The sequence below is a fragment of the Artemia sp. Qi Xiang Cuo genome, chromosome 17 (genome assembly GCF_049724085.1).
Source record: "Artemia sp. Qi Xiang Cuo chromosome 17, ASM4972408v1, whole genome shotgun sequence".
Classification (NCBI taxonomy): domain Eukaryota; kingdom Metazoa; phylum Arthropoda; class Branchiopoda; order Anostraca; family Artemiidae; genus Artemia; species Artemia sp. Qi Xiang Cuo.
Genome location: NC_142810.1, coordinates 35,110,955 through 35,136,668, shown reverse-complemented (window position 1 = coordinate 35,136,668; position 25,714 = coordinate 35,110,955). Strand labels below are relative to the sequence as shown.

The 25,714-nt window shown below is 37.5% G+C and overlaps 1 protein-coding gene across 3 annotated transcripts in view; it reads left to right on the top strand.

Annotated features, from left to right (window-relative positions):
• The first annotated feature begins 21,136 nt into the window (after positions 1-21,136).
• PGS1 (Phosphatidylglycerophosphate synthase 1) overlaps positions 21,137-25,714 on the top strand; it is a 95,189-nt gene continuing 90,611 nt past the window's right edge. For 2 of the 3 annotated variants that reach the window (XM_089102852.1, XM_089102849.1), the window contains exon 1: positions 21,137-21,245. In XM_089102852.1, the coding sequence (XP_088958978.1) occupies positions 21,174-21,245 (72 nt within the window). In that variant the 5' untranslated portion in view covers positions 21,137-21,173. The remainder of the gene's footprint in view (positions 21,246-25,714) is intronic. The other variant, XM_089102853.1, reaches the window with a different exon arrangement.

The following is a 25,714-nucleotide window of genomic DNA, read 5'->3' as shown; positions in this document are numbered from 1 at the left end:
TTTATATAGGCACACAGAGAAAAAACACTTAAATAAATATTTTTTTTTATTTATAGAGAAAAAATACAACAATAGATTAAAACACTTGAAAAAAAATATCACTTTTTTTTTAATGAAACATTTACAAAAAAAAATCTGCTCTAAGTAAAAAAAAAGATAACTTTGATAGTGGTGCTGCGCCCCCCACTGGCAGCCGCCCCCCCCCCCCGGGCCGCGAGCCCCCCCCCCCCCCCCCCCAAAGGCCACGAAGCCCCCCCCCCCCCCAAAGGTTTTAGGAAAAAATTTACAGGACTTTATTCAAACCGAGACTTTCCCTATGGATAACACATTCGGCCCGGTCTGAAGTTAAACAGTGTCCAAGGGGAGGTGGTCACACCGTCTTGACAAACATAGAGCTTGTCGGAGATGTTACTTATGGCAACTTCTTCTACATTTACTGTAAAGTTCCTGTAGTTGATGGAGCAAATTGCCAGCAATTCGGCTTGTGGAATTGTATTTTGAACAATAGAATTTATCTAAATGGCCATGACGAAATCCTTATCCAAATAGTACGTGGGTACTCTTTTGCAACATTTGTTAATTTCTTCTTCGTGTGTTTGCATAAATTACACCTTCGGACTTAAAAACATATCACTGGAGATCATGTCGCTTCCCGTTTATGATTTAAAAAATAAAAGCTGATTTGGTGCCCAACGTTTCACTAGCTCTGAGTAAAGACCACCCCAATTGGTGTAGTCCATCCGTGTGCTAATAATTTCACCGTGCACCAAATCATCAATTAGATTTGTGGTTTTTACTTTTAACAGTAGAGAATCCGTGTCCCCGTAGCAGACCTCTACTTGCCCCTTTTCCGGCCACTGTACCCTAGCCTTATTGTACTAGAATTTCAACATGAGCTTTTTAGAGATCTCCAAGATAGCACTGCCTGCAGCAATATTTTTATTCAAGACAATGCGTCTTTTTTCCTATTCAATAGTACCATGTCCGGGCCAATGATTGTGAAGGAAGTGTAATTTGGATCGGCAATAATTCGAGCACATTGTTCGGGATCGATCACGACGTCACAACGCTTCCTATTGCGAACAAACACACACATTTTACCGAAAGCCGAATTCAAAATGAGTTTATAAATTTCTTTTTCGATTTCGTCTGTGCTGTAGAACGTTTGCTGAGAAAAGTGTCAACAAACGTTTTCAGATAGGGTTTTTGACTAAACTGGAGTGCTCTGTGAACCTTTATGTCATTGAAACTATTGTTGCATATCCATTTTAAAGCTATATGATGTACGACAATGTTTTTTTTTGGCAAAAAATCAGCGATAAGTTTTTGTTTTGAAGGTTACCAATGCAATCCGTCAACCTCGACTAAAATCCTATGGCGGGGACTCAAAGAGCCCTTTGTCACAGGTCTATTGATGCACGGGAAAACAAAATCCTTTACTGAATCGTGAAGTTCGACTGGTATCTCTCCATCAATTTCAAAAAACCATCCCACCGGTCCATTCTTCTCAACACTGTCGTCGTCAAGGTTGGGGAAATAGGGATCTTGAGGGCCAATGAGCCATTTATAGTCACCGAAAGGCAGTGCATAATGGGACATGGCCCAGGGGTCGAGAGAATTTAAATCAAGGAAAACTGCTTCTGATTTTGTCCCCATCTTCTCTCCTGTTGGATCAGTTTCCAAGATACGATCCCCGTGAAAAACAAATCCACCCCTCATTGACCTTTCTATGAACAGATGCTGATCAATGTCTGTGATTAGCCCAATTTTTTCCCACTAATTTTTAGGATGAGGTCCATCACTAGATGAGGAGATGAAAAATAATACCCCAAATCAAGATTAAATTCTTCATAGATTTTGTCCCTATTTTTACACATAATGTCTAACAGAGTTAACACGTCACTCGACAAATACAGCTTGCAGAAGTCAAACCCATTTTTACACCCTCCCTCTGCCCAAACTGATTTAGCAAAACTGTATTCATCGGGGGTGCAACTACGATCGTGAAGACTGTCGTAAAACGATTCAATACAAGGAATAGTTTCCTCGGCGAATCTCGACATGGAACAATAATATTCATATGGAGATATGCCCTTGGACGTTAATTTAAACTTTCACTCATTTGGAAAGCACTACTGAGAAAGGGGGAAAGCATTGTAATAGTCATCGTTTTTTTGCAATTTAATGACTTTACTCAATGAAGTGGGGAAAAAACAGTGTGGCCCTCACAAGCGGATATAAGTCATGCCCTAAATACGGACTTCAAAAAATTTCCATGTAAATTCGAAAACAAGCAGCTTTTCCGATGATTTGGGTATAATTTTGTAGATAACGCTGTCCATCACCCATGTATCATCTACTGTTCCGTTTCTTTGAAGATGCGCCAATGCTGGTAGCACAAAATTCAGATCGTAGTTAGAGTTATGTATAAAAACCGGAAGAAAAAGTTGCTGTTTAATTTTTAAATTACTTGAATTGTGAGCCCACCCCCGAAAGTTACTTTTTCCCGTTGAATTGGGATCAATAAGGTGGTCGTGATCCTGGACCGCGTCTTTTGGGGCAAGAACACCTCTACAAACCCAGCAAATCGTCCCCTTTTCTAATGCCAGTTGCTCTTTATCTGACAATGTCATAGGGTAGTTGGTGTGACGTAATCGTGAAATTGCGCCGTTTGCAGTTTTTATTAAAGATACCAATAACTTTTCCATGCTGCCCTCCTCATCCATAGTAAAAAAAAACTCTTCCAACTGCATTTTATTGTTGGAATCACGACGGGCATGCGCCTCGGAACACGCAACTAGTTTGTGTTCCTTGACTATATTTGGCTTTGATGGGTCTGATACCTCAACCAGTCTTGTTTCACAATCTAAAGATACTTTATCAACTTGTAGCAGGGAATTTTGTAAATTTTTAAATTTTAAAATATCTTTGCCTTCTGCCGGCATTTCAATTCGTTGATTGCCATGATTTTTGCAATTGCTCATGTGGTCTGAGAGTATTTATTCAGATCGAAATGAGGAAAGGCACATGGGGCAATAGAAACGTTCATCCTATTTTTTACCTTGAGATAAGAGTCGAATTATTGCTGGAACGGGGGAAAAATAACCATAGGAATTTACATCTTTGGGAGGTTCGTAAATAACCCAAACCCAATTTTTAACATTTTCCACCATCGGTGTCCTCACTGAATACAAAACCCCTTTTTTATTTGTTTTTTCCCCCATCTACAAATTCAGTGTCATTCCGGAGAACAACCACGCCCACCCCAAGATTTTCATTTGCTTTCTCGAATATGCTTATTTCTTTCAAGGACACCGGATACCTCCCCTCTAAACAATCAAAATTTACTTTAGGGAAATTTTTTCCACCGTTATGAGCAAGTCCATCGAGATTTTTTACTGTTGAATCTTTTTTTAATGTTTTATGGGCTGCTGCTCAAAAAGCATATTTAAAGCTTTGCAGCCCCGTGTCAAAATCGAAACCCTGAACCCCTTTGGTAGCCGACAAATCAGGGTGGCATTTTATTTGTCGAGCAGCCCCTGCCCCCCTTAAAATAAAGTTTTTTTTAAATCTACTGAGATTCAGATCCATGTATTCAATGTATAAAATTGTGGACCCACTTCCCCTCTCGTTAAACGTGTCCAAAGTTAAAATTAGTTTATTTACCCAGTTTAAAAAGTTGTCTTCAAATTCATTTAGACCTGGGTAAAAAGTCTGGTTGCCAGTTGAAAAATGAAAATAAAAAATTTCCCCAGGTGTCTCCTTTTGTAAATAAAATTTTTGATCAACTGATGCTTTAACCCCCCCTTGACCCTCCCATTTCTGAATCTGAATCTTAATTTGTCCTCGAGTTCTTCCGATGTTGCTATGGAGAACATTCACGGGGTCTGTTAAAATAATGCTCTCGTCAACCGCGTTTTCCTCGGGGGGGTTAAAATCTACCCTATACGTTTGCAAGTGACCTAGAGCAGATTCTAACAAATAAAATTCACGTAGTTCCCGGGACCTGACACTATTTTCATGTCCTGCACCTATTTGCACAGGACTCAATTCACTAATAGTAAAGTTGTCATCAAAAATGTCCCCGGAAGAATTAGGCCCAACAATTTGCATAAGCCTATCCATTTCTTAAGCTGTAAATTGAAAATCCAGGGGGGATATCAAATAACGTACCTTCACTAACATCATCATCCGGCGAGAGGGGACAATTACCCATGATACTTTGAAATCCCGGGCCGGGGAAGGCAGAAGTTTTCAAAGCTTCCCCCTGAAACTAGAAAATATATGGATTAAGTTTTTTTTTCTTTGACGAAAGTTTTATCACAATTATAACACAATTCTTTTTTTTTCTTTTTTTTATCAAACAATTTTTTTTTCTTAATTAGATTTGAATTTATCAAACAAATTAATAATAAGTTGCAAATTTTTGCTTATATCATTATTTACAAAACAGTGAATAATAAACTACAATTTTTTTTAATAACACATAAACACCTGTTAGCACGCATGTACCAACACACACGCGCGCAAAAACACACAAACGCGCACACACGCACACACACACACACACACACACACACACACACACACACACACACACACACACACACACAGACACACACACACACACACACACAAACACACACACACACACACACACACACACACACAAACACACACACACACACACACACACACACACAAACACAAACACAACAACACACACTCCCACCCGACCCAACACACAAACACACACACACACACAGTCACAGACGCCTCGGGGGTGGGGGGAGATTAACATTTTAATATCTCTGACATACACTTTTACGGTGTTGAAAAATATCGAAAAGGCTAATTCATTAACCTATAGAAAAAAGGTTTTATTTTCTATGTGAAATAAGCATTATTTCATGAATTATCGAGTAGACGCGGCACATGCACCGCTCGCACACACACACACACATACACACACACCCACACGCACACACACATCTCTGACATACACTTTTACGATGTTGAAAAATGTCAAAAAGGCTAATTCATTTACCTATGGAAAAAATGTTTTATTTTCTATATGAAATAAGCATTATTTCATGAATTATCGAGTTGACGCGGCGTATGCGCCGCTCGCACACACACACACAAGCGCACACACTTACAGACACAAACACACGCACACACACACACACACATACACACATCGGGGGTGGGGGGAGATTAACATTTTAGTATCTCTGACATACACTTTTACAGTGTTGAAAAATGTCGAAAAGGCTAATTCATTAACCTATAGAAAAAAGGTTTTATTTTCTATGTGAAATAAGTATTATTTCATGAATTATCGAGTAGACGCGGCGCATGCACCGCTCACAAACACACACACACACACACACACACATGCGCAGACACTTACAGACACACACACGCACACACACACCCACACGCACACACATCGGGGGTGGGGGGAGATTAACATTTTAATATCTCTGACCTATAATTTCTCTACCTAAACCTAGTTAAACGGCAATTGATTTGGTTAATAGAACATTAAACGCAACATTTATTATTATTTCTTTATTTACATATTGGAATTAACATTTTAAAATTAGAATAGCCAAGGCTTTTGACGTTTTGAATATTCTCGTTTATTTGATTGAAATTGTTTAATTATAAAATAAATAATGACCTTTCGAGATTTAGGTCTCGTTTGATTTCAGTTCAATGTCTTCTTTTGCTTTGAATATTCTCGTGTATTTAATTGAAATTTTTTTATAATAATAAAAATAACATAATGAGCTGTTGAGGTCCAGTTGGAACTTCCTGCATTCAAAATTTGGTCCAAATTCAGGATCTAGATCCACACTTCTAATCCCCCTCCCCCACCTTCTAAGAAATAAATAGATCTCCACACACGTGACATGTATGTGTACAAATGAACTAGAATAATCTTCCTCATTGAATTTGAGGATGCTCATGGCTGTATGAATCAGGATTTTATTTCATATTTATATATTTTATTTGGTATTCTACTGGTAGCGTTGATTTTCATCAAAGTTGATGTTTATAAAGGTTTTAGTAATAGCTTAAAACCATTAAAACTGGTAAAACAAGGCGAGTACATGTCCCGCAGACGATGTTTGAGTTCCAATAAAAAAAATTTTGAATTGTATACAGGCCTGTAAAATTTGTAACACCCTGAAGGTTCCTGTATCTCATTAGCCTAAATATATGCATGCTAATTCAGTTATATTGTGCCGCAAATTTTTTACATGTCAATCATGAAATAGCATTATTCACCGCATGCATATAAGGAGTCGATTTAATAAATTATTAAAATATTTTTAGAATATCTGTTTAAAAGTTACGTCGATAATCACAGCTAGGTTGCCAGATTCCTTCTCTGCTTTGGAATGGGGTGCGAGACGAATTACAGTTGATCTTTTTCATTCAATGATTCAATTAATCCCGTCTCAGTCTTATCCAGAGTTTCATCCAATTTTGCGCGTTTTTGCTGCGATGGTTGATCAACAACATTCTAAAATGACACAATTTAATTAGCTACTTCAATTTTTACTTATTCAGAATATTAATGGAGGGAACTTGGCCCATCAATTCCATATTATCAAACACAAAAAGTTGACCATTATAGATATTTTTTTTATATATGCATAGCTTTTAAAACTTTTTATATACCTAAATTGCAAAATACTTAAAATCACAGAAAAAAGGAAGAAGGAAGACTCCGACATAACCTAAACCAAAAAATTATTAAGTATATAAAGGGGGTCGCCCTCTAGTCGATATCTCGCCCCTTTACGCTAAAGTTTTTTTTTTTTTTTGCACGTTAAAAATAGATATCTATTATTATTAACCGGCCTGTGTGATTAAATAGTTAGTGATTTTAACAAAATTCGAACTTTATCGTAAATAGTGAGGTATTGACTAGGGGGTAAACCCCTTAATATATGTGATAAAAACATATAAATATAGAAGTTTCGTTATGTAAGTTAATTCGTAAGTTAATTCATAACTCAATTTTCAGAAAGCCATTTTTAGCCAACAAATTTGTAAACATGCTCTTCTTAATCAGATAGTGAGAAAACATCCCTTTACAGGTAGAAGAACGTAGTGATTTAGTTATTTTATTTGTGAAACTGCCCGTCCTGTTTGAATATTAACACCTTTCTTCAGGTGGAAAGTATGAAAACGATTTGACTATTTTTATAGCGAAACTGACTGGCCCTGTTTTTTAATATTTACCGAAATTTTATGAAAAAAAACAGGGACTTTTTAATTAGAATAGGAAGCTTTTTTGAAAGCGCTAACAGCTTTAGCGTAAAGAGCAAGATATTGAGAAGAGGGGCGACCTTTCATATCTGGCGAAACTAATATGCAAATTCTATTTTAATTTTTCATATACAATGAGCCAAAATCAAAGTGATCCAGCCTCTCTCTTTTTCTTGAATATTTACTAAAATTGAAACACATGGACTGTTTAATTAACATATGAAGCTTTTTAAAAGAGCTAACAGCACGGTAAAAAAAAGTGTAAGTAAGAAAATTCTTCCTTAACTTAATGGCGAGACAAAAAATAGATTTCTTTTTATTATAATAATTAGAAAATTTTACTCACCAGAAGTCGCTTAGAATATTCCATATCAATGTAAATTTTTGCAATAATATTTGATACTGCTAGAATGAATGAACTATTCAAACTATAAAAAATCCTAATCTGAAACCTGAATATATACAAAAAAAAATAATTGATATATATTGGCAGCTAAACAAGACTCACCGATTTTCTATGGCAAAGTAAGGAATGTAAAGACCGCAAGTCCATAGTTGCATGCTCTGGAAAGGAGCCACGGAACGCAAAGGCCCCGAATCTTATAGTTGACCCAGAAACTTGTCTGCTTGGCCCAGAAACATGTCTGGTTGGCCCGGAAACTTGTCTGGTAGGTTTTGTATAATTCCATATTCAGTTGACAACAATAGCAATAATCAGTCTGGTGGAAAGGTGCCCTGGAACGTAAAGTAGGACATATAACACAGGATGGAACATAATTGGTTAGAATCCAGAAGGCGCATACTACTTATATATATATATATATATATATATATATATATATATATATATATATATATATATATATATATATATATATATATATATATATATATATATATATATATATATATATATATATATATATATATATATATATATATATATATATATATATATATATATATATATATATATATATATATATATATATATATATATATATATATATATATATATATATATATATATATATATATATATATATATATATATATATATATATATATATATAATACAAATGAATGTGCATTGTCAGTTTAATATACATATACTGATATTTAGTAATCAAAATGTTAATATTATTTGATTTATTAAAGTTATAAAAGTATAAACATTTATATTTGTTTCAGTAAAGAGCAAATTATGTTCTGGCCTTGGGAAGGCATAGGGGTTTTGACCCCAACTTATGTTGATTTCTGCTCGTTTTGAGTTTGACTCGGTTATTTATTGTAATTTCTCTTCGTCTTGGATTTCTTTAATTTATCGATGCTGGTTCGTCGTAGTTTCACGCTTGGTAGATTATTTAATTTTAGTTTTATCTCATTTTTGGTTTAGTGTAGTTCTTTAATTTTCTTTGAAAAACTTATTTTGTGGAAAAAGTTTTTTTAATTAATTCACAAAAAAATACTAGATATTCCGGTCACATATACAGTGACCGTCATCAGTAGTAAATCTAAACTAAAACAATTTAAAACAAAAGTTTATATACGAAATCAAGTAAACTACATATATAGCAAAGGCGGAAGCTAGCCTCTTTGACCTTCTTGGATTCGGTTCATTAGCGTTCAGTGATATAACATTTGGACAAAGGTTAACTACATTGAGTGAATTGAACTTTACTCTGTCAGATTTTAATAAATTATCATAGATAGAGTTCAGCCCATATTCACCTGTATCCCGATTCAAAGCAATTCAAAGACCAAATTTACAGAACTTAAAACTACGTTGAATAAAATGGCTATCTCAAAATTTTGATTGGATGTGTTTGGGGAAAAGGTGGGCGTGAGATGGGGGTTAGTTGCCCTCCAATAACTTTCGATTATTAAAAAGGGCACTAGCCCTTTGAATTTCCAATTGAATGAGCCTTTTTAGAAGTTTCTACGACAACGCCTTCTGTAAAAACCATATATACCTCCAGGGCATAACTTAAAACCCTTACCTTGAACGCTGTGGGGGACTGTCCTCCCCAAAAGTAGTATTTCTGATTAGGAATCAACTACGCCGAATAAAACGGCTATGTCAAAATTTATATTCGACGTGTTTCGGGAATTGGTGGGCGTGGAAGGGGTGTTAGTCGCCTTCCAATCACTTTTCGCTGTTAAAAACGGCACAAGCCACTCCAATTTCCAATTGAAAGAGCCCTTTTCGAAGTTTCTACGACAGCTTCTTCGATACAAAGTGCCCTGCTCTTAAGGAAAAAAAGAATAAATAATACGTTGTGCCAACATCGTTCTTATATGCCCTAAGGGCATAACTTAAAACCCTCGCCTTGAGGGTTGTGGGGGAGTGTCCTCCTCAACAACATATTTTCTATCTTGAAATCAACTACGCTGAACAAAATGGCTATCTCAAAATTTTGATTGGATGTGTTAGGGGGAATAATGAGGGGAGGGGGCCAGTTGCCTTCCCATCACTTTCGACTATTAAAAAGGGCACTAGCCCTCTGAATTTCCAATCGAATTTGCCTGTTTTGAAGTTTTTACGACAACACCTTCTATAAAAACCTTATATGCCCCCAGGGCACAACTTATAAACCTTGTCCTGAAGGCTGTGGGAGAGTGTCCTCCTCAAAAACATAATTTCTATCTAGAAATCTACTACGCTGAACAAAATGGCTATCTCAAAATTTTGGTTGGATGTGTTTTGGTAAATGGTGGGCGTAGAAGGGGTGTTAGTTGCCTTCCAATCACTTTAGACTGTTTAAAAGGGCACAAGCCACTCTAATTTCCAATTGAATGAGCCCTTTTCGAAGTTTCTATGACAACTTCTTCGATACGCAGTGCCCTGCTCTAAAGGAAAAAAATAATAAATAATGCATTGTGCCAACATCGTTCTTATATGCCCTCATGGCATAACTTAAAACCCTTGCCCCGAGGGTTTTGGGGGAGTGTCCTCCTCAAAAACAGATTTGTTATCTGGAAATCAACTACGCTGAACAAAATGGCTATCTCAAAATTTTGATTGGATGTGTTTGGGGGAATGATGGGCGTGGGGGGGCTAGTTGCCCTCCAATCACTTTTGACTATTAAAAAGGGTCTTAGCCCCTCCAATATTCAATCGAATGAGCCCTTTTCGAAGTTTGTACGACAACTCCTTCGATACTAAGTGTCCAGGTATCGATAACTCATTGTGCCAACATCGTCCTTTACTTAGGCAGCGCTATTGCGCTGCCTATGACACCCCATTCTATTAATACCAAAGTTAAATCTGGAGTTTGGTTTACTGATTTAACAGTAATAGGTCTTCAGTTGTTTATCTTACATTAGTGATTCTTTTCTGTTCATACTTCCTCACACGCAAGTGAATCCAATTGTTTCTTTTTGTGATAATTAATTTAAAAAAAACTTTTTCCACGAAACAAGTTTTTCAAAGAAAAGTAAAGAGCACCATTAAACAAAAATGAGCAAAAATAAAGTCAAATAATCTTCCAAGTGTAAAACTTTCACAAACCACCATCAGCAAATAAATTACACAAAACGAACAGAAAATACAATAAATAACCAAGTAAAGCTCAAAACGAGCAAAAATTAACATGATTAGTGACAACTCCCAAGCCTCCTCAAGAACAGAACATAATTTGCCTTTTACTGAAAAAAAAAATTAAGTGTTTTCCTTTTTTTTACTTTAATAAAAAAAAATTTATTAAAACTTTAAGGAATAAATATCAGTATATGTATCTTAAACTGACAATCCACAGTCAATTTTTTCGGTAAAGATTCCCCGAAACTTTACGGGGTAGACATCCCCAATATCCCTAGAGACATAGTATCTTTCTGGTATCTGGCTCCCCCCTGAAAAATTTCCTGCTGACGCCCTTGATTCGACTATCCCATGGGGCCGGACTCAAAAGAAACCTATTCATGCTTCATTGAAATTTGTGTCTCATTTCCCTGTACTCACGAAATCGTGAACTTTTGTATTTTACTGCCACGATCAAATATAAATCATGCGATGGGGCAAGTCTTGCCTCATTTTACATTTTGAATTGTTTCCACCGTTGGAGGTTGAGAGACTGGTTGAGTCAGTCCCTATCGACACCTGGAATTGTCCCATACGCCAGAAACCTATTAATCACTTCACCGTAATGTAAATATAAAGAGAGCAAGGAAATTTCGTATTTAATCGTCTTTCAAGGCCCCGTATATGATGCCCTGAAACTCAGACGATTAATGCTCCTTCATATTTTTTCTACTTTTCTGGTGGGTTGGTGGATATATGGATTCCTCTCAGGACATCACTGTATCTAGTCTTATCACTATATCTGAACGTAAATAGTTTGAGATTGATGCATGGCAAATGACTCCATGCCTCTACAGAAAGTTTGAATAGAATCAGACCCAGAGTCAAGCTGTTCTGTAACTGCAGAAGACATTTGCCAGACAAGGAAGAGTAAAATATTATTGAAGATTCTGAAGTTGGTGTTTTTTAAGTTTCTTCTACGTCCTGGAAAGTTCTGGCCAGCGTAGCGTGGTGTCAGCCATTTATCTTAGGGTGAGGTGCCGGGCCTCTGGCCCTAATTATCAGATAAATGTCCTTTTTCTTAGCTTAACTCTTTTCCTGAAGTTATTTTTGGCTCCTGGTCCTTGCTGTCAATAAAATTTCTTTTCCAATAGCTTTAAGCTAAGCACAAATTCAATATCATTTCTTTGTTTGTCATATTACCCTGTCAGAAAAAAGTAACTAATCAAAGTAAGGGTGAAACGGAACTAAACAGTGACTCACTGAGCCAGACGAAGTAGTTATGAGCCACGTTTTTTTCTCGGGTTTAGCTTCCACCACAAATTCCTTTATTTTCAGAGTCATGCAATTAAGAACTTGGGCTAATTAGGGCTGCTGGCAAAAAAATAAAAAAAAACACGCACACCAAGGAGCAGCGTGTTGTGCCTTTTTATTTTTCAAAGTTCAGGTCTGTTCTGATATTTTATGACTTAATAGTAAGTTCTTACCTTTTGATATGATTACCAATAATTTATAATTCTTACATAGGTTATATTTTTTGAAAAGTTTATAACTGTGGCGTAGGAAGTAATTTTTATGTTGTTTTCTACGAGGGAAGATATTTTGAAATAAGACGCAAAGGTCTCTGCCAGCTCAGCAAGTAAATAAATAAGATCACTGTTCAGTAAGACCAAAAGGTCCCCCCCCCTCAAGCCCTGAGTGCAGTGATCTGAAGTGACATGAAAATAGAAACGTTTAAGGGAGACTCACAAGGAGGGTTTATCTTCCCCTTGAAGCGGTTTGGTCTTTTGTAGGGACTCAACCACACTAGACATAGTCTATTTGGGTTATTACACTTAAAGAGTAAAGGAAGCACCTCATTGCCACTTTTGGCTTCCTCTTCCATCTTTTAATAAAAACTAAAATTAATATTGATTTGATAATTAAATTGGTATTGAGATTCCCAACAATAAGCTTTTCATTCTTAGAATAAAACTGGGAGTTTCATTTTTCGGAGTGTGGAGAATTGGAAAATGTTGGATCTGCTACTCTTGCACCTTAAAAAAAGGGAATCAATAAATGACGGGTTTTTCATTAAATTCTGCATTGAAATTGTTCAATTTCAAAAGCAGTAGCGTTATGTAAAAACTGTCTAAGTCACATTTCTTACGAAATTGACTTATGGGCTCCACCTTATGTAAAATTTCACGACAAGTCATTTGGTATAATATGAATCGATCTAAGTCTTCAAATAAGGTCACAGTTAAAATTTGAATTTTCAGTCTAAGTCCCTTTACAGCAATTGTTAAATCGCAAAACCAAGCCAAGTCATCGGATCCGGCGGTAACCGGACGCGGCATGTTTTTGATTTTTGTCTGTGGCCACAGGATTGGACTTGTACTGTTTTGATTCACCACCATCATCAGTGTTTACAAACCAAATGGAATTTCTGGAAGGAGAAAAAGGTGAAAAGATTAAACTAATAAAGCATTTTGCTAAATTTTTATTTTCAGGTGTTTATTAGTTTAAAGGTTAATATTAACGTATTTAAACCATTTTCCCTTCTCTTCTTTTAATCTTGTGACTGGTAGTGTTGAACTGCTTTTGTTTTGGTGTTTCCTATAGTTCTTGGTTAGCCATTAGAAATGTCCGACCCTCCTGACTCGGGAGGCTCAGCTACATCTGCTGTTATTTAAATCTGATACATCTGCAGTTATCATAATTATGAGGACGAAATCATAAGAGTCTGGTTAACAAGCAATATTCATAAGGACAATCATGAAAGCAATCAGGCTTTTAAGAAAGCAAACTAAAGATCTCCAAAAGGATTCAATATTGGCAGGGTTAATTAACGGTGTTGAATGTTTGAGGGTCAAGAATCAATCTGTGTTCAATACGGTTCTGGAGATAAGGAAGCTAGATTTGGCTGATGATCTATTGTTAATATTTTTCTGTGATAAGGATTACCCTGTCCCAAGTTCACAAGATTGCAGGAATCCCCCCCAAGGGCTACATGCCTGAGGGGCTTGTCCTTTTTGATAATATACCCTCAGTAAAATTTGGCTTGTGCGCAGATGACTTAACCATTTGGACCGAGGGCAGATAGACCCGGTGACAGATTCTTTCCCTGACCAAGACAGTGAAGTTACTGTGGAAAAATCACATTCCGGTTCAAAGCGTGGCCGAAGTGCGAAGTACATGAGACGGAGAGAACGGACTGAAAGGAAATACAAAGGCGAAGAATATTTGAGTGCCCAAAATATTGTTCACCCTGCTAGAAAACAGAATGCAGCTTTTAGAAATTGCAGGCTGAGCTGTTCTGAAAAACTTGATAGTGAAACGAAAGCCAGTCTGTTTGAATTGTATTGGGCTATAGGTGTAAAGAAACAGCAGCAGCAATTTCTTCTCAACTGCGTGAACAAAATTCGACCGAAACGATCCAGGAAAAGAAAAGTTAATAGTAACAAGAAGCGCTATGCCTGGTACTATTAGTTGACTGTTGAATCGCAGAAAGTTAAAATATGTAAGTCCTGTTTTATGTCTGCCTTTGCTCTAACAAAAGTAGAACTCGCAACGGTTCAAGGAAAGCATGGGAAGTTATCATTTATTAGAATTTCTGAGAGACGCCAAGTTCCCAGCAGATCATTCCCGGCTGACATTGAATCAACACATTGAATCATTTCATGCTTATGAATCCCACTATGCAAGATCATAAACTTCCAGGAAATGTCTTTCTTCTGATCTAAGCCTTCAGAAGATGTACGATCTTTACAAAGATTTTTCTGCAGAAAAGGGGTTGTCAGCAAAATCGGCTGCAATGTACAAGAAAACTTTCTATTAAGAATACAATCTTGGATTTAAACCTCTTGTCAGTGACTCCTGTGGAACGTGTGAGAAGCTTAAGCAACAGATTAATTTTGCTGATCCTGAAGATTCCAAAAAAGTCTTGCAAGATCAGCTTGAGATCCATTAGACAGCCTATAGATCAGCGTATGAGTCTAAAAAGAAAAACAAAGAGGTTGTACAGAACGACAATTCCATTCCGTTGTGGGTTTTTAATCTCCAGCAGTCCCTTCCTACGCCCTTTGTACAGACTAAAATAGCTTTCTACAGAAGGCAACTGTGGACCAACAACCTTACCATTCACGAAATAAGCGTTTTGAAAGAGGGAAAGTCATACATTTACCTTCAACACGAAGGAATGTGTGACAAGGGACCCTCTTAGGTAGCCTCTTGTCTGTTTAAGCTTCTGAAGGCACTGCCGTCAAGGATAAGACGGCTAGTCTTGTGCTCGGACACATGTGGTTCTCAGAATCAGAATATGTATGTGGACGGAATGTTTTCGTATTAGGTTTCCAAAATTGCTTCGGAGGATTTTGAATTAATAGATAAAAAGTTTCTCGAACCCGGACATACTCACCTCTAGTGTGACAGCGATCACGCTAGGATTGAGAAGGTCAAAAAGTATACAGACTTTGAAATCCGAGTTCCAGCTGACTGGACGAACTTAATACGTCTTGCAAGGGGAAAAATTCCCATGACCACCACTGAGATGCCAAAGTCAGAAATGTTTGACTTCAACAAATTTTTCAGGAAAAGTTGTGTCGAAAGGACAGTGGATACCGAAAATCAGCCATTAACTTGGTTAGCTCTCCGTTGGTTGCGGTACGAAAAAAAATTTGGCATCATCAAGTTCAAAACTTGTCTAGATGAAGATGCACCGTTCAGAACAATGAGTTATGGAAAGAGAGGATCAAAGAAAATTTCATTTGCAGGCATGAAGACAAAGTATCCCAATGGGAAGACGATTTCCAAAGCGAAATAAGACGACTTGATGTCACTTCTGTCGTTTATGCCTGAGGACTATCATGCCTTCTACAAAAGTTTGCTTTATGACAATACAGTGGTGGACTACCTTGAAAACGAAAATGAAGAAGAATGAGCTGATATTCTCATGTTTTACAATATTTTTTTTTTCACAATTTCTTACATAAACGAAGCTGACTTAGCTTGAATTTGCAATTTGTTTTTTGAAATATTTTCAGAAAATTCAATTTGCGAAAACCGGATATGTCTATTATCTCAAAATATACTCCATTTTAGCGAAATCTAATGGCAAATTTCAATTCCTAGATGTTTTTTTGCACATATCATTTTTCCCCAGCAGTTTTCGTTCATAATAGGATTCAGGAGACGCTTTCAACCAGAAAAATTGCTCTCCTGTAAAATTTGGAAAATGTGACTTAGACGGTTTTGCATAACGCTACAGAAAGAAAAACACTCTTTACAATAATTTGTTCTTCCAATTGAGTCTGGAAGCAATTGCCAGCTTAATGTTTCGTATTATAAACAGTAGTAAGTGCATTTGGATTCTAAGCTCAGGTAGTGAGCATCTGTCAACTTTTCGCGAAAGTGTCAAATGTACTTCAAATGTAATTATGAATTTAAACTACATTGCAAACGAAAATCCACTAGAAAATCATCAAAACTCTAAAGCAAGTGCTCACAGATGATGAGTATCACTACCACTGAGAGAGCTTGAAGCCCTTGGAGGCAACTGTGGCTTAACCAGCAGAGACGGACTGGGCCGGGGGGCAAGGAAGCAATTGCCCCCTGGGCTGGTCAGTTTTGAGCCGCTTCGGGCCGGTCGTTTTTTTTTTCTACGTACAAAACTGCAGTCGACATAGTGTTCAACAAAAAATTCAGCTTGACAATTTTTCGGCTCTGTTATTATAGGCCTACTTACAGATTTAGCGTAGATACCAGCATCATGCCCTAGGAAGGGACAGATGCTGCTGTCAAACAGGTTCGTTCATGGGCTGAAATGTGATAAATATAACCCGGGGGTTGTCACTTGACCCTTGGTTCACACAGATGCAATTTCACGCAAAAATGCGCATTTTTGCTCGACCCGGCAAGTACCATGCGTTGTTTGATGCCCATTTCTGCGTTGTGACGGCTCGACGCATGCATTGAAATATTTCACCTCATCCGGCAAAACGTATGCGCCATAGTGCTTAGAGTTGGTGGTTAGCGCTTTTACGGATGTACTGGACAGGTTTGGTATGAACAATTTTGCATTTTAGCTGCATCCGTTATGATTTTTTTTTGGGATTTTTGTGAGTCACTCTGTCTGTGCCCGATTCCGTTACAAGCTAGTAGAAGAGTCAGTACATACTGGAGCGTCAAGGTGTTCTGTTGGGAAGTGCTAAATGATAAATTTGTCTCGTTTTCCTAAGTAAAAGGATTTTCGCTTAGAAAAAGTCTATCATTTTGGCTATATTGCTCATCAGTTTTAAACTTGTGACAAGATGGACGAGGTGACTGATGGAAAAATTAAGAGAGGCGTGGAAAAACTGAGACTGAAGTGAAGAAAAGCACTCTCTGAGGCTGGAAAAGACCCAAAGCAGAAAGTTATCATTTATACGGAGAACTAACGTCAGTAGAACTTTTTCCCGCTTTTTTTTCAACTTATGGGCTAGGATTCGAAGTTTTTTCTAAGTTGGTCTTCGATTCTAAGTATTTTTTTGCATGACTGTAACTTTTAATTACTTAAAGGCAGATCTTGATATCAAAACGACTGTCAGTCTATTGAGGCTGTGTCCGTTATACCATTTCTATTTGCACGATCCTTGATCAAATTAGGTACTTAGGCGACCACAGCTTGGACAGAGCCCCACTCATTCGAGGTCTGTTGATTCAACCTATGAGTTATTGTTGCCTCGGTTTAACTTTTGTGTTTTTATTTCTTTTTTCTTCCAGTCTTGGAAGATTAGGCCTGGCCACACGTCGCCTAAAAAGGCAGCTTTTTTCAGCTATTTTTTCAGGTTTCACTTTCATAAAATCAAAGGTCGATGATTGGATCGGATTTGTTCACAGTCCAAACTTTGGACTGTGGAAAAATCCTATCCGATCATTGAATCTTGATAAAACCTTGTTTTTGTTGGCGGATGGTCGAAAAGTGAATTTGAACCAAGATTCAGTGTCCTGGCTTCAGTGCCTGCGACATTTTACAGAAGTCTTGAGAACTTCATCCTACCTTGGCTGCTTGTGTGCCTGGGTGTTCTTATGCTTATATTCCTTTTTTTAGAACCACATCGAAGAAGCATACGACATCGACCGAGTTTCAACGGAGGGTGATCCAACATTGTCAAATACTGTGACGCCTTCCAGACCAGTGGAGCCAGTAGCAGAGGAATCTACACTGTATCCGAACCAAACTGGAAGTGGTGACTCGACTCGGACGTGAAGCTAGCTGACGGTGAACCACCTTTGCCAGTAAGCGTGTCTATTTCCTACTCTTTACCGCCAAATTCGACGCTAGTTCAGAAATTTAATTTCATGAGGTCACATCCGTTCCAGCCAATACCACCTCAAATAGAAAAGTCTAGCTTTGACTTGGTTTTAATTTATTACCAGAAACTTATCACTGGTTCCGCCTGACTATCCTGGGTTGCTCTTGATATTATAGAGGTAACAGTAAAATCAATTCTTTGCAGCATATGCATCGCGTTTTCCGACGGAAAGTCGCAGTTTCTTTCTGGGTACACCAATTTTAGATATTCCAATGATAAAGTTTTGGTGTATAGAAAGTCGAAAGGTCACGTCACTTTGGCTCAAGCATACGGTTAAACCAAAAACTGCCTAGACACTGGATGGCACACAAACAATACTTTGGTCAGTAAACAGAACGAATAGATTTAGTAGAACATTCAAGCGCTGATTCTCGCTTTTGAGGTTGGGATGCTTTCAGGGAGATAAGTACCACCTTTTAGTGCACGTGGTGACCAGGAGAGGCTTGAGCTTCTAAAAAAGCCGATAATAAACCACGGAAACTTCCTTGAGGTCATACTATTGCTTTCGAAATATGACGTCCCTCTTAAGGAACATGTGGAAAAAGCAATAGAGGATAGCAGAAAAAGGAAATCGAACATGAATTTGAGCGGAAAATCCGGAGACGCAGCTAAGGGTCGTGGCTCACTCGTTAGTTTTCTTTTCAAGACGACAGCCTAAAGAGTGATAAGGAGTATTTTGAAACACATTTGGAGAGCTATAGTGAACGAAATAGGTGAAAAAAGGCACAACCTCCAAATGGACATAACTCAAAACGCTGGGGTTTTGGACCAGGCTTCTATAGTGTTAAGATATGTGAAAGACGATGAGATTCCCGAACTGCTCTTTGCTGTCGTACCTGTCCAAGACTCCAGCGGCAAGGGTATGAACGAACTTCTACAAGCCAAGATCGAAGAGCATGGACTTAAGTACGAAAAGATAGCTGGGGAATCGTTTGACGGTGCTTCTAACATAAAGGGCGAATTTAACGAACTTCGTTCTCACATTAAAAACCACGTTCCAGATTCGGTTTATATCTGGTTCTACAGTCACGTTCCAAACCTTTGCGGCTTCGATTGTTTCACTGCAACATATGCAAGAAATTTCTTCGGCACCATGAACAGAATTTCATGTTTCTTTGCTGAGTCGCACAAACGACCAGTTGTGATAACAAATAGCGTATACAAAAGAAGGAGAGTCTAAGTTGAAAAGGTTACAGAAAATCGGTGAAACTCGTTGGTGGGCAAAAGAGAAGTCACTTGTTTGGATGTTTTCGGTGACGATTGCCTGTACTTAGATGCAGTGCACGTTTTGTCCTCAATGGAAAACAGTTATTTCGACTCAAAACTTCATCTGAAGCCGACTCACTGCTGAGTAAGCTTACGGAGTACAAAACAATCTTAAACGCTCACTTGTTTCTTGCTGTATTTGAAGTCATTGGCCCTATTTCAATGTATCTCCAGACAAAAGGATCGGACTTTTTGACAGCCTGGAACATGGTTGATAAAGTAAAAAAGGATCTAGAGAGCATTTCCTTCTAAAGCGTAAAAGAAAACGCCTCCAAGTTCGTGTCAAAGATCCAAGGCCTTCTAGAGACCACTTCATTGGACCTTGAAATTAGCTCAAAGCTACCAGTTTGTCCCGTTGCCAAGAAAAAGTACATCCAGGGAGAAATGGCAAAAGATTCTCGACCTGAAGATCCAGAGCAGCGATTTCGAGTCAAAGTCTTCAGGTTAGTAATTGACCAAATAACAACCAGCCCGAAAGAAAGATTTTCTGACAACAAACAGCTTATTTCCGATGTATATTTCTTGCAGCCCACTACGTTAAGCCTTGTCTGTCGAGGTGAAATGCCAGAGTCAGCCCTTCGAAACGTTGCAGAGATGGCGAAGGTTTCTCATGACGAGCTGAGGTTAGAGCTGAAAAGCTTTGCCTCAGTTTACGACAAAATTATTTTGACGGGTCGTAAAAATAGCCGGGATAGGCCTGGTACAGAATATGAGGATGGACTTGAACTTAAGAGCTGAATGTGGAGGGGCTGACGTGCGATATTCAAGTTCCTGCAGTTCGTGCAACAACTGCATAATTTGCTCGTATCGGCTGCTATTAAGGCTCAATCTGTGCTCATCAGCTTACACTTCAGTTTTTCTGGCCTAAGAATGTTGTGCTGACACTTCCGTTTTCTCAAGTCAGCTGTGAAAGATCCTTCAGGAAACTGAAGCTCATTAGGCAATATTAAGAACTACAATATCAGACGATCTCTTGGAAGCATTCATGTTGATGTCATATGAGCGGGAGCTGCTTGATTCAGCGTAGTTTGAAGATGTTTTACAAGGCATGAAAAGAGATTCGAAGACTTTAACATCGCTTTTGTCAGTGCAGTAGTTTTTCCCCTTTTAGTCCAGTTAATTTGTTCTGTATCTGATCAAAATATATATTTTGTTTTCTGATGGAAAGTCGAAAAACTCTCAGTGGTGTTAAACATCCTTCTGAAGAGGACAAATACCGTGAATGTTCTTTGACCCAGATTTCCATGATGCAGGACGGAAGCCGAAAATTTTATACAGCTGAAAATATGATGCCGCTCTCCCTTTGTGTGGTAACCGGAGCAACACCGTGTCCAACCGAGCATCAGGGAGATCTGGCACAAAAAATGATTAGCGATATCTGCCCTCTTCCTACTGTAAGCCTACTTCTTAGTTAATGGGTAGTAGCCTACTAATTTGCCTGATGGCGCAAATTTTGGCGGGAATGACGCGGAGCGCAATTTACACTCATTGTTCAAGGCCCTTTCTGATTAATCACGAACAAATTCCTTCTATAAGGAGGGCCATAGGTAGGGCCGCTTAAGCCAAATGCCCCTTTAGATTTTCGCTCCCAGTCCGCCTCTGTTAACCAGGGTGCATAACAGTTGAAAGTCCAAATACAAAGACGTGCCAGCAAGCCAAATTACGAGATTTGTTGACTCAAATTCTGGCAGGCTAAGCCAAGACCTGGCACTCCTGTATCTTGGCACGCAAATTAGTTCAAAAAAAGAAGTCGTTAGTAAATAACAATGGTGCATTTAAATAAATGCCTAGAGTGGATTCCTCAAGTTGCTCCTTGCTTTTCTATTTACGGAGGAAAAGTATGACTTTGAGGACTATTGATTTCAAAGCGTTGCCACTGTACAGTTTAGACCCATGTTTAAAACATCACATTCTTCCTCAGTTTTCTTAATTAGGCTAGGGAAAAAAAAACAGTATGCAGTTGAACAAAACTATGTATAAATCAAACCCTCATATCTTGTTACCAAGTAGGAATTAAAAAGAATTGTATACATGCCTGCTGGCAGGGGGGGCAAAGGGGGCCATGCCCCCCCCCCGAGAATTTAGACCCGGGTGGGTGAAAAGAAAAAGAATTTCTTATTTTCGTTTTGTCTATAAGAACTGCCATGAAACTTGTTCAGAAACAATTCAGAATTTTATTCAATTCTTAGATCTTAGATTAACTCAGTATAAGCCTAGGTCATTATTTATCTATCTAAAAGAGACCAAAACCAGGACCAAATTTAGGGTATAGAGTAAATATTCATAGGGCATTCGGTAAAATTCTACTTTAGTTACTTTTGGCTATCTTGGAAAGGAGTTGGGTTAGGAAAATGAAACTTTCAGGGATGGATGTACATGCTAAGGTTTGTCCTGGGAAGGTACTTTGAAGTACCTACCTCCACTCATCCCCCCCCTCTATATAAGGGTAAATTACTGCACATTACTAGTTGTTTTTAACTCATATTTCATCCTACATTACTATCATAAATATAAATCACTGCTTACCTTACACAACTTCTGCTTTTAACCTTGTTCATTAAAATATATTCCAAAATCCTATTTAAATCCTAAGCCATTTAATTTTCAACCCATGCTGACTTTCTTTATGGTATATCAAACCAGGTTTGTTGTGATGTCACACTTTCCTTATCAGACACCCTGCTACCCTTATCAGACACCTGCTACCCTTAAGGGTAGCAGGCACATGCCAAACAACTCTGTTGATAAGACCATTTAAACTGTATTAATTAAAGGATTTCACAAGAGGGATCAGTAAAAATAACCTAATCCTTTTTAGAGGACAAATTATGTCATGGGAAGATGTTTTTGAAATTCCCCTTCCACCCAAACTTAAAATTTTCTAAAATTCTACTTTAGAAGCTTTTAAAATATTTCTAAAGTACTAAAAGATAGAGTACTAAGAACATCAGAATCGACTTCAGAGGACACGTTATATCACGGGAAGAGTTTTTGAAATCACCCTTCCCCCCAAACTCAAAATTTTCTAAAATTCTACTTTAGAAGCTTTTAAAATATTTCTAAAGTACTAAAAGATACAGTGCTAAAAACATCAGAATCGACTTCAGAGGACAAATTATCTTACAGGAAGACGTTTTTGAAATCCCCCTCCCCCCAAACTCAAAATTTTCCAAAATTCTACTTTAGAAGCTTTTAAAATATTTTAAATATTTCTAAAGCGCTACGACATAGAGCGCTAAATACATCAGAATCAACTTGAGATGACAATTTATTTCAAGGGAAGATGTTTTTGAAATCTCCCGGCCCCCCAAACTCAAAATTTTCCAAAATTCTACTTTAGAAGCTTTTTAAATATTTCTAAAGCGCTAAGACATAGAGTGCTAAAAACATCAGAATTGACTTCAGAGGACAAATTATATCACGGAAAGATGTTTTTGAAATCCCCCTCCCCCCAAACTCAAAATTTTTCAAAATTCTATTTTAGAAGCTTTTAAAATATTTTAAATATTTCTAAAGCGCTACGACATAGAGCGCTACAGACATCAGAATCAACTTTAGAGGACAATTTATGTCATGGGAAGATGTTTTTGAAATCTCCCTTCCCCCCAAACTCAAAATTTTCCAAAATTCTACTTTAGAAGCTTTTTAAATATTTCTAAATCGCTAAGACATAGAGTGCTAAAAACATCAGAATCGACTTCAGAGGACACGTTATATCACGGGAAGATGTTTTTGAAATCCCCCTTCCCCCCAACTCAAAATTTTTCAAAATTCTACTTTAGAAACTTTTAAAATATTTCTAAAGTACTAAAAGATACAGTGCTAAAAACATCCGAATCGACTTCAGAGGACACATTATATCATGGGAAGATGTTTTTGAAATCCCCCCTCCCCCCAAACTCAAAATTTTTCAAAATTCTACTTTAGAAGCTTTTAAATATTTCTAAATTGCTATAACATAGAGCGCTACAGACATCAGAATCAAATAAGACACTTTATTTCATGTGAAGCTGTTTTTGTAAGCCCCCTTCCCCCCAAACTCAAATTTTCCAAAATTCTACTTTAGAATCTTTTTAAATATTTATAATTCGCTAAGAGAGAGAGCACTACAAACATCCGAATCAACTTCAGAGGATAAATTTTGTTCTGGGAAGATATTTTTGAAATCCCTTTACCCCCCAAACTCAAAATTTTCCAAAATTCTACTTTAGAAGCTTTTAAAATATTTCTAAAGCACTAATAGATAGAGTGCTAAAACATCAGAATCAACTTCAGAGGACACGTTATATCACGGGAAGAGGTTTTGAAAATCCCCCTTCCCCCCAAACTCAAAATTTTCCAAAATTCTACTTTAGAAGCTTTTTTAAATATTTCTAAAGCGCTAAGACATAGAGCTCTAAAAACAGCAGAATCAACTTTAGAGAATAAATTATGTTATGGGAAGATGTTTTTGAAATCCCCCTTCCCCCCAAAATCAAAATTTTCCAAAATTCTACTTTAGAAGCTTTTAAAATATTTCTATAGACATAGAGTGCTAAAAACACTCTATGTGCTATGTGCTCTATGTGCTATGTCTGTGCTAAAGTGCTAAAGAATCGACTTCAGAGGACAATTTATATCACGGGAAGATGTTTTGAAAATCCCCCTTCCCCCCAATCTCAAAATTTTCTAAAATTCTGCTTTAGGCGCTTTTTAAATATTTCTAAAGCACTAAGACATAGAGTGCTAAAAACATCCGAATAGACTTCAGAGGACATTTTATATCACGGGAAGGGGTTTTGAAAATCCCCCTTCCCCCCAAACTCAAAATTTTCCAAAATTCTACTTTAGAAACTTTTTAAATATTTCTAAAGTACTAAAAGATACAGTGCTAAAAACATCAGGATCGACTTCAGAGGACAAGTTATGTCATGGAAAGATGTGTTTTAAATCCTCCTTTGCCTCAAACTCAAAATTTTCCAAAATTTTACTTTAGAAGCTTTTTTAAATATTTCTAAAGTGCTAAGACATAGAGCGCTACAAACATCGGAATCGACTTCAGAGGACAAATTATAAAAATTTTCTTGCAAGGGTGCTGAAGGAGATTAGCTGAAAGGAGATTTGATAGCGGGAGGAGGGAGAGGGCGGGAGTGGTGGTCAGCAACCTGGTCGCGGTGCCCCTGCTTATACTAATCTAAGCTGACTATTTTGTTTCAACGTGTTGCACCAGAATAATACTCTAAATTCGGTTGATAAATTGCCTGTCTAACAAATTTGTATGAGTTAGGTTACGTATTTAATGTATGCTATGATTTACCCCCCCCCCCCTAATGTGCAAATATATAGCCCAAATTTGTTTTCCGTTACTATAACTCACAAATTTTTAAAGGTCATTCAAAGTTTTAGAAATCCCCCTTACCATTCATCCCATTCCCCCTTCATACTCTAAAATCTGGTTGATAATTTGAAAAGCCTTATTTTCCACGGGGGTATTTTTTGGGGGGGAGGGGGATTTTCCGTGAGGGTATTTCCCGTGGGGGGGGCATTTTCCGCGGTGAGGTATTTTCTGGGGGGGGGGGGATTTTCCGGCGGGTATTCGCCAAGTACCACAAATTTGATGGTATGAGTTTTATTAAAATCTTTTACTTTTAGGGGTTGTTTCCCCCTTTTACGAAACTCAGACAAATTTGTTAGACAGGCAATTTATCAACCAGATTTTAGAGTATTATTCTGGTGAACCACGTTGCAACGAAATGGTCAGCTTAGATTAGTATAAGCAGGGGCACTGTGAGCAGGTTGCTGAACACTGCCGCCGCCCTCCCCCTCCTCCCGCTATAAAAACTCCGTTCAGCTAACCATTGCACCCTCGAAAGAATATTTCTATATAAGTTACAACATTTTTTACATATTTTAAATCGCGGATGTAAAAAAGAAAAACGAAATTTTTCAACATTATAGAATTAAGCTATTTGAATATGTTTTATGTGGTTACCCAACTCAAAATGTTAAGAGGTTTCCCAAAAATTAATCAAAACGAATATAGATTATTCGGTACTTGTGCATTATAAATAACCCACCGCTATAGACTGTACAAGGAAACCAGAGGTGATTTCTTATTGCGTTTACAATATTTAAACTGTTGTTTTTTTGGGTTTAGGGAGGGAAAAAGGTACCTGGGTTAGGTTACGTATTTAATATTTGCTATGATTTACCCCCACCCCCTAGTGTGCAAATATATAGCCCGAATTTGTTTCTAAACTATTATATTTGCATCCTATTTTATTTTATTTCATTAGCAGTAACCAAACTTAACTTCTTTCGTGCATAG